Source organism: Trichechus manatus, unplaced genomic scaffold (genome assembly GCF_000243295.1).
Source record: "Trichechus manatus latirostris isolate Lorelei unplaced genomic scaffold, TriManLat1.0 scaffold00028, whole genome shotgun sequence".
NCBI lineage: Eukaryota > Metazoa > Chordata > Mammalia > Sirenia > Trichechidae > Trichechus > Trichechus manatus.
In genome coordinates, this window is record NW_004443964.1 from 6,511,717 (window position 1) to 6,521,880 (window position 10,164).

Here is a 10,164-nt window from a genome sequence, read left to right on the forward strand (position 1 = left end):
CTACTGTTTCGTGAGAAACTATTTGTTCTGTAAGCCTTAACCTGAAGTACAATAAAAAAATAAGAATAAAAAAAATTTATTACCTGAGATAAAGTTCTGAAGTTAAAAAAAAAAAAAGATAGGGCAATTCTGCTGTGTCATACAGGGTCACTGTGAGTTGGAATTGACTCAGTGGCACATCACAACAGCAACGTGAAGATTCATCATAAGGTTGTGTTTAGAATGTGGAATTCATATGAAAATATAATTTTGAAATATAGTAAACACCCTTAAATCTTAAATTCTTCTAAACTATTCCAAATTCTCTTGTGTCATGGTATGTACATTTTACAGAGTACAGAGTTGACATCTGTCTTATTCTGCTTTTCTTCGTTTTTTATCTAAACATTCCCCTGCGTTAGCATAGTTTACATAGTTTACGTACTCACCGTTTAAATTAATATTCCATTATTTGGTTAGTCATTTCCGTATTGTCAAGCATTTGAATTGTTTTCACATTTTTATTACAAATAGTTTCGGTGTGAAACTTTAAATATCTTCTTTCTTCTGTTCTTACTGTCTTGGAATATATATTTCAGATAGAGTCAGTGGTTGAAAGATTTTACTACTTACATTTATGTATTTTTAGATGTGACATTACATTTTCTCATCAAAATGAGAAAAAAAATAGCCTGCAGAAAATATCAATATTTCTAGATATACTAAACAAAAACCTCTTAAGGTAGACCTAACCCATAGAGCTTTCTGCAGTGGCGGAAATGCCCTCGGTCTTTGCTGTTCCATATGGTAGTCAGTAGTCACATGTAGCTCTTGAGTGCTTGAAATGTGGCTGGTTGATTGGGGAACTGAATGTTTTATTTAATTATAAATTTAAATTGAAATAGCTATACGTGGCTATTGGCTACTGTTTTGGACAATGCAACCTTAAGGAAGAAAAAGGATGTCATTTAAATTAATGCTCTTATTGTTCTTCTAACATTTCTATGTATAAATGAGCGAGAAATAAGTGAAAAAGGAAGTGAAACTGTCTTTTAGAATAAATTATTGCTTTGCCAGAATTCAATAAATTTTGATAAGTATTATCTTAAGTGAAGTTTCTTTCTGAAAGCGAGGTTTCGGAAAGTAGCTTTCTGGGTATACTGTTGAGGTAGTCTTGTGTAACAGTTCACATATGCTTTTTTCCCCTCTTTTGTTTCTACCCTTTGAAAATATAAGTGAACATTTACTCACTTCCGTTTCTTGTTCTCTTTGATGTTTCAGTTGGAAAGACTTCAAATCATGCAATAGTTCTTGCCCAGCTCTTCACTCAGGGCAAAGGCTATGGATTACATGCCTTCATTGTACCTATTCGTGAAATCGGGACCCATAATCCTTTGCCAGGTAAGAATTGTTCAGCCAAGGTTGAGATGAAAAGTTAATCTGATCACTTTCCCCTGCAAAAAGTATAATACACAACTAAAGAGGAGTGAGGGAAGCCAGGCATTTCAGAACCTGAATACCTTGTGACTTTCATCTGTGGTAGGTATTACTGTTGGAGACATCGGGCCCAAATTTGGCTATGATGAGATGGATAATGGCTATCTGAAGATGGACAACTATCGTATTCCCAGAGAAAACATGCTGATGAAGTACGCCCAGGTATATTTAGACAGAAAATAGGAGTAGATAACATCAGACATGGGGATTTCAGTGGTTGATGGTAACCACAGGGTTTGAAGGTCTGTTCTTTTAGGAGGTAATCACATATTTTTACTTTCTATGCGTCTTTTATTATGACAATGAAATCAAAAGCAGTTGGCAGGTTTGCTAAAGCAAACATTGGCAATAGTATATGCTGGTTTGCTAAACCAGTGGTTCTCAAGCTTTAGCTGCATTAGAATTGCCTGGAGGGCTCACTAAAACATAGATTGCTGGGCCCCACTCCAGAGTTTCTGATTCATTAGGTCAGGATGGGGACAGATTTTGTGTTTCAAAGAAGTTCCCACATGGTGTCGATGCTATTGTTCTGAGGGCCACACTTGGAGAACCATTGGCCTAGCCTACCACTTGGCTTCAACAGAAGCATCAGTCCCATGTTACTCTTGCAGGTGAAGCCCGATGGCACGTACGTGAAGCCTGTGAGTAACAAGCTGACCTACGGGACCATGGTGTTTGTCAGGTCCTTCCTCGTGGGCGAGGCCGCACGGTCTCTGTCTAAGGCATGCACCATTGCTATTCGGTACAGCGCTGTGCGGCACCAGTCTGAGATCAAGCCAGAGTAAGTGGGTCTGAGGTGGGGGCCACTGAGAGCCTGGCTTTGCCCCCATCAGAGTATCACCATTCCCAAGTGTGGTTTAGAGAAGACGGATTGGCTATGCAGAACAAGCTAGGATGGCAACGTTCTGGGCCTCCTACTTAATGTCTAGATTTCCTTTTTCTTAAGTGGAAAGATGAAAGTAACCACCTTCTTCTTTTTAACCTAAGAAGAAGAACAGTAATAATATCATTTGAATTCTAGAAATGAAATGTTCAAAACACTCAAGGCAGTTTGAAAATTCTAATTAACTCCCTAACAGCTACAAATTGAGTATAGTGAAAATGGCATTAAATTTGATTCCCTTTTGTGTTTATGGAGCCCGAGTGGTTGAAAGCTATGGCTGCTAACCAAAAGGTCAGCAGTTTGAATCCACCAGCAGCTCGTTGGAAAACCCTATGGGGCAGTTATCTCTATCCTTTGGGGTCGCTATGAGTTGGAATCAACTCAATGGCAACGAGTTTGAGTGTTTTTGTGTTTGTGGCCGTGGTTTATTTCTACTACTGCCTTTCCCTGGGGTATGACTCTCTGATAACCTTTTTGCTCTGAAAGAGGAAAGAAAGAAATTGATAGGAGCAGACCTTTGATGCTCATCTTATACTTCACAATATTTAACTCTTCCTATTTGGTCTTCTCCAAAATTGTGGTCAAAATATATTTTATTCAACCATCTAGTGTGTTAGACTTGTTTAATATTTCCTTCTTCTTGTGAAGTTCACTGACTTTGGTTTTGTATGTTTCTATGAGATACATTTTCCTTAGTCATACTGGCAAGATTAGAAAGAAGGATTTCACAACTAGAAAATTCTGTCCACCTAAAGTAATACAACAGGGTGGTTACAGACATGGTCTCTGGAGCCAGATAGCGTAGATTTAAATCAAGGAACTACCACTTACTACCTGTGTGACCACAAGTAGGTTCTTAGCCTCTCAGTTTCCCCATCTGTAAAATGGGGATAATAGTAGCTACCTCATAGGATCTTTACGAGGATTAAATTATTTAATATGTGTAAAATGCTTAGAGTAGAGCCTGGTGCATAGTAAGTTCTGTGTAAGCGTTTGCCTATTTTTTTTGTTTTCTATATACTGTAGTGAACCAGAACCGCAGATTTTGGATTTTCAGACCCAGCAGTATAAACTCTTTCCGCTCCTGGCCAACGCCTATGCCTTCCAGTTTGTAGGCGCATACATGAAGGAGACCTATTATCGGATCAATGAAGACATTGACCGGGGGGACCTGAGTGAGCTCCCTGAGGTACGCGTTTGGCCTCTTTCACTTGCGGGCGCCCTTCTGTTTCTTATTAGCCTGTTGGATAATGTCCACAGAAAACCAAGTGACAAGATTTCCTGAAAAGAACCCACACGTCCTCCAGAGAGTCACAACCTTTTCTGATTGAAAGTGGGTTGGGTGTGGGGATATGTGGGTTTGGTTTGGTTTTGTTTTTTAAATTTCAGAAGTATGTCAGTCAAAGTGTGTTGGTCATTTGTCCATCAAAGGAACATAAGTGGTGACTTTATTGCTGAGTAGAATAGTTCAGAAGGGACTGTAGGGAAGTCACTAATTCAGGCCAGTTAGAAGGCCATGCTTCTTCAGTGTCTAGGTGTGGCAAGTGATTTCACAAGTGAGTAGTGCTGTCAGGTGAGGCTGAGTGTTTTCTCATCGGAACTCGGACTTTCACCGCCACAGGTGTTCTGATGGCCTCGGGCTTTTGCCTTTTCAGCTTCATGCCCTCACCGCCGGGCTTAAGGCTTTTACTTCCTGGACCACTAATGCTGGTATCGAAGCGTGCCGGATGGCTTGTGGAGGGCATGGCTATTCTCATTGCAGTGGCCTTCCCAACATTTATGTCACTTTCACCCCAACCTGCACCTTTGAGGGTGAAAACACGGTCATGATGCTCCAGACGGCGAGGTGAGAATCTAATTTCTGATTTATCTGTTACTAAGAATGCACAAGTCCTTTTCACAGCCTCCTACTCCCGGGCTTTCTCTTCATACTCCATTCGTTCCTGCCATAGCTTTGCCTTCCATTCTGACCCACTGTTTTACCTCGTGGTCAAGACTAAAAACCAAAAACCAAACCCGTTGCCATCAAGTCAATTCCAACCCATAGTGACCCTAGAAGATGAGTAGGAGCAGCTGGTAGGTTTGAACCGCCCACCTTTTGGTTAGCAGCCAAGCTCTTAACCAGTGCACCACGAGGGCTCCATGGTCAGACTAGAGAGTGTGAAATACCTGTCCCATAGTTTAAAGTCATTTCACTAGTTCGTTTTATTTCTGTTTCACGAGAAGCACGGTTACTAAAAGCATGTGTACTGGTGACATTTAGGTTCCTGATGAAAAGTTATGACCAGGTGCACTCAGGAAAGTTGGTGTATGGCATGGTGTCCTACTTGAATGACCTGCCCAGTCAGCGTGTCCAGCCACAACAGGTAGCCGTCTGGCCCACTGTGGTGGATATCAACAACCCTGACAGCCTAACCGAAGCATATAAACTCCGTGCTGCCAGGTGAGCTCACCCTTCGGAGCTAGAGGAGGCAGCTGTGTGGGCCTCTGGGAAAAGGAGGTACGAGTGTGGGTGGCCATTTCCTCAGACCTCAAGTTGTCTTTCACTTCTTAACAGATTAGTAGAAGTTGCTGCAAAAAACCTTCAAGCTGAAGTGATTCACAGAAAAAGCAAGGAGGTTGCGTGGAACCTAACTTCCGTTGACCTTGTACGAGCAAGTGAGGTCAGTGGTATTCTCTTCCCTTCTCCAGCGCAGAAACCCTCATCACTGTATTTTGAAGCTTTTTCAGAGGCCCTCACGCTGTTTTCTTTATCTAGGCACATTGCCACTATGTGGTCGTTAAGCTCTTTTCAGAAAAACTCCACAAAATTCAGGATAAATCCATCCAAACTGTCTTAAGGAATTTATGCCTGTTGTATTCTTTGTATGGAATCAGTCAGAAGGCCGGGGATTTTCTTCAGGTAAGTAATTTCTAAGTTTAAGCCCTAACTTTTCTTTTGTAGAAAGCTAATTGTGGTCTAATTTATAGTTGTGTTATTGTATATGTGTCTATTTTATATATATATATTGGTTTCTTACAGGGCAGCATCATGACAGAGCCTCAAATTACCCACGTAAACCAGCGGATAAAGGAGCTGCTGACTGTAATCCGCCCTGATGCTGTTGCTCTGGTTGATGCGTTTGATTTTCAGGATGTGACACTTGGCTCTGTGCTTGGCCGCTATGATGGGAATGTCTATGAAAACTTGTTTGAGTGGGCCAAGAAATCCCCGCTGAACAAAACAGAGGTGAAAAATCAACATCTTTTCTATGAATTAAAAAAGTCTTGAGGTGTGGACAGCAAAATGTTAGTGTGTCGCCAGGCATTGGAATTATAGTGGATTTGTGTGTGTGTGTGTGTGTGTGTGTGAGGTGGGGGTGTTCGTTTGCCTCTCTGTGTTTACCAAGTTTTCTGTACTGAACTACTAGAAATGCTATTTTGTCAGTAAATATAAATATGAGTAAAATTAATAAATATGAGTGAATAAAACTGAAACGATTTTAAAAAATCAAATGTTTTTTCAATTTTTGAAAGTCTTCATTTAAATATTAAGGCAGGTAAGACCACCAGAACATGATACATCCGTGAAAGTTTTCAAAGCACTTGTAGTCTGTTTATTTGAGCAACAAGTTCCGAAGGGGAATGAGTCATCCCTGCATTAAGCAGGTTTTCAATTCTCTTGTACATTTAATAACTAATTGAACATTTTCAAACACACACAAAAATAGAGTACTGTAATGTACCCTATGGACCCTTGTCGAGCTTCACCAACTATCAGCTCATGGCCAGTGTGTTCCATTTCTTTGAATCAGGATTCAAATAAGGTCCAGAAATTTCTTGATTAAAAAATTGCAAGCTCTAGTTACCAGTAATTTCTTCTCCTCCCTTTCTCTGCAGGTCCATGAATCTTACTACAAGCACCTGAAGCCACTGCAGTCCAAGCTCTGAATCTGGAGTGCCATGATGATGAATTTGATCTGCTCCAGGAGGCATCCTTCATACTTCATGCACAGATCTGGTGTGGGATCTTCACTGACTTCAAACAACTATAGAGAAAATGATAAATTGACCCCTTTCCTCTGTTAATGAATGAAGGAAAAAAAAAAACAGATTTACAAATTTCAGAGATTCGATGAAAAATGGATGTGTTTTAAGTGCAGTTACCACTGAAAGAGACCCACTAAGCATTCAGACAAAGCTTTAAGAAATGCAGTACGGCCTCCCTTTGTAATGCTGCTCATCTCGGGAGATAATTAGTAGAATGTAACTACTAAGTAGTTAATAATTTTCAGGTTGTAATTGCTAATCACTGGATCTATAACTGTTTTAAAGCAAAGGTATTTTTTAAATGGGATAAAACCTTCCAGGCTTTCCTGCTACTTACTGTTCTACCACTGTTGCCGTGGGGCCTGGCCTAAAAGCAGGGCTGAGGAAACCAGACTGGGGGAAGGAAACTAATCAGGAAGCTTAATGTTGTGAGTTTGTGCTTGACAAGTTTTCTGCCTGCTTGCCTTCCTTTGCCAATGTATTGCTCCCATCTGACTATTCAGAGTAGCATTCTCCCAACACAAGAACTTCTTCAGCACAGGTCTACTGCAGGACCACTGTCTCTTGTAATTAGGAATTGACCTTCCATTCACAGGATCTCTAAATTGTCACTTCAGTAGCACTACAACTTCCTTTGTCCCTTACTTCTTAGAAAGGAGTAGGTAGTAAAGTCATCTCTACATATGACTTTGGCAACTGATGGGACCTCAGTGGTATTGCTCACTCTCTTTCCCTCCTTCCCTACCTCTTCATTTTTCTCTCCCTCTCCCTTTCCCTCTCTTGAAAGAGATACTAAAGGGGGGCGGGGGTTGTGCCAGAGTCACAGTTCCTCCTTAATAGAATAAGTGTAGGAAGAGCTCTCAGCTAACTTTGGTGGCCTTAATTACTTGGATTTTTTGGGACAATCCAGATTTCAAATACTCTGTCATCTTGGCATAAGCTATTAAAATGCTTGAAGGCTACAGTATTTGGCATTAAAAAAATAAAAGCATTTCACCTCTTATACCCAGAAGTAGCATAGCAATCCTTTACAAATCATGTGTTCTGGTTTTTGGTTTAGAAGATAGAATCATTAAAACCTTGGCTGAAAGGTAGATAGAGGTTGTGTGGAGTCTGTTTCTTACTACATGTCTGCCTTCGTCTTCTGTGTGTTTCTAGGAGCTTTATCTGAATTGCTGAAGTGGCCTTTCGGTCGGAATCTAATTGACACAATCATTCTATAAAGGTTAAACATACACATCTTAATGAATTTTTATCCTTAAAATCAATGAAAAGCAACACAAGTCGTCTTTTTTTTTTTTTTTTTAAATCTGTTAAACTGGATCTGCGACATCTGCCTCTTAAAACCAGTTGTTCTACAGTCAGTCTTGACGATACAGTCTAATTCAGTAGCAGTGTAATTTCTTGGCTACCACATCATGCTCTTACACTGGGACCTGACATAAAATCTATTCCAGTGCAACTGGTAATGTGAAACTTTCGGTTACGGCAGAAGTACTGTGTGTGAACACAAGCCTTGATCTTTCCATCAGGAGAATGAATTGATAATTACATTAAGATTAAAGTAGAAAACACTGTCTTAATCTCATTTGGGCATCACTTGACAGTAATTCAGATTCTGGGAAACAACAAAGTAAGTTTCAGTGGTTTACTATTGACCTGTTAAATGTGGAAGTATTTCATAATTAGTGGTTAAACACCTTGTTCACAGGTGAATTATCTGTGCGCAGGATCTGAAGGTGTTTGAAGTGACACTGCCTTTTCCATCAGCATACATCCAAGATCTTACTTAGCATGACTGAAGAAATTGTAGGCACGACAGAGCCACCTGCAATCCAACACCTTGGGTTTTATTTAAAAACTAATCTGACATTTAACACTTTTCACTAAGATTGGTATGTTTTGTCTTGAACTTTACTCAGTGTAATCAAAAAATAAAGATACAGTAAAATCTGATATGTACTATTAAGAGAGAAAAAAGTGTGCCACATAATTAAACATAAGTTTACATCGTGAAGAATTTTAAAATGCAGACGGACTAGATTTCAGTAACACTAAGAAGAGAAACAGAAAAAGTGAGGCCTGCCTGAACAGATAGCTTTCAAGAAGCCATAATCACTGTAGTTGTTGGCTGTAAATGGGAGCTGCTACGGTGAGTTTAGAGGTCCTTGACTTCTGGGAATTCAAGCAGCAAATCCAGTTTTTCTCCTTGACCAGCCAGCCTTTGCAATGGATAAGTCTGGTTTGGTTGAACTCTTGTGAACCATCTCACAAAAAGCGCAAACATAAATTTCAACCTAGTTTCCTCCAAAATGATAAATGCTGGGTAGAATTAATGAGATTTTTCTATATTAGCTTTTATTAGATAATATTGACATAAGCCTTTTTTAAAGAATACTCAGCAGTGTACAAAATTGGAAATTTGATTTTGTTTCTTTGTAATGGCTGAAGGTTGATCTTCCTCCTGCGTTTGGAGTGCTATCTTACGCTCTACTAGGTACATACTGAGGTGTATTTCAGTGTTGGGACCTGAGTGACCTCAAAGCACCGTTGTTCCAAAAGCCTTTGGGGACCGTAATGTTTTTTTCAGAACATAACACTGATAAGTATCAGCTTGTCTTCAGAATATGACCTTAACTTGCAACATTTTTATGTTCACATTCTTTCTAAGAACTTACTGATCGTAACTTCAGATTTCATATGCCTAGAGGCACTTTATAGTTCCTAAAGTTAACATGTTAGATCTTAATTCTTAGGTTTTCCTCAGTATGGGGCTTTGGCTGGAGAAATAACAACCTAAACTCATTTTGGGGATCCATAATTCTTCAGGCAACTGCTGCTTTCCTCAAAGTATCCCTTCCCCCTTTTCTGAGGTCTTTCCTTCCTTCTTAGGAAAGAAGTGAATTAGGTGCAGATAGTCTGTAACACCTGTTTTAATGTATGTGGAGGGTATACGTGGGCATACAGGTTGTCTTCCAGCAGTAGCTGCTACTGCAGCTGGAGAGGAGCAGTGCCAGGAAACTGTATTCTGAGACTGACATTCTTCGTAGATTCTCCTGACTCAACGCAGGGAGACCATCCCAGCTAGTTAAATATTCACTACTCCGTTCTCAGAGGGTTAGACCAAGCCACACTGTAAATGACTATTTGAAATTACTTTTCATTTTAAAATATTGATGGTGGGGTTTTGCTTTTAGCTGTCCAAAATTATTACAATTTTCTGTACCTGTTCCTGTGGCCCCCGATAGTGAACAGAACTTTCTGAGGGACCATCAGAATTACCAGAATGTGAGCTGTCGTGTATCAACAAGTTCCTAGAATTCCACGGGTTTTTTTGGTTTTGTTTTTGCCTTAAAAGGGGGCCACTGATTGTCTTGGGAAGATCAAGTTAAATTGAGAGTGATATTAAGAATTCTGAACCAAAATAAAAAGCTGTTTGCTACTGTTAACTTTTCATAAGTTATTTTTGGGTAGCAAATGTGATCTTCCATATAATATTCAGACTGCTGACTACTACTTTGTAAACACTTTTACTTCCAGCTACTATGGTTTCCATGAAATGACTTCCATCTTCTGGCGCGTATAATTACTTTGCCACTTTTCTTCCTTTCACTGCTGTGATTTGAGCATGGGTCCTACTTAACAAGCTGTATTTCGCATGTATTGTTACCCAACCTTGGCTGGACACGTCCCGCGGGGTGGGAGTTCCCAGGAGGTGCCAGGGCCAGAGCGTATGAATCATGGGCAGACAGCGATGACCCTCCAGCACTCCTTGG

General features: G+C 40.1%; 1 protein-coding gene across 8 annotated transcripts in view; it reads left to right on the forward strand.

Annotated features, from left to right (window-relative positions):
* The window catches only part of ACOX1 (acyl-CoA oxidase 1), a 22,515-nt gene extending 16,052 nt beyond the window's left edge, over positions 1–6,463 (forward strand). For 6 of the 8 annotated variants that reach the window (XM_004374140.2, XM_004374139.2, XM_023729234.1 and 3 more), the window contains 10 exons: positions 1,261–1,380; positions 1,523–1,638; positions 2,088–2,257; positions 3,386–3,548; positions 4,015–4,205; positions 4,623–4,802; positions 4,917–5,022; positions 5,118–5,261; positions 5,382–5,588; positions 6,239–6,463. In XM_004374140.2, the coding sequence (XP_004374197.1) occupies positions 1,261–1,380; positions 1,523–1,638; positions 2,088–2,257; positions 3,386–3,548; positions 4,015–4,205; positions 4,623–4,802; positions 4,917–5,022; positions 5,118–5,261; positions 5,382–5,588; positions 6,239–6,289 (1,448 nt within the window). In that variant the 3' untranslated portion in view covers positions 6,290–6,463. Of the gene's footprint in view, positions 1–1,260; positions 1,381–1,522; positions 1,639–2,087; positions 2,258–3,385; positions 3,549–4,014; positions 4,206–4,622; positions 4,803–4,916; positions 5,023–5,117; positions 5,589–6,238 lie in introns of those variants that run through there. The other 2 variants (XM_023729232.1, XM_023729238.1) reach the window with 2 other exon arrangements.
* Positions 6,464–10,164: the final 3,701 nt, after the last annotated feature.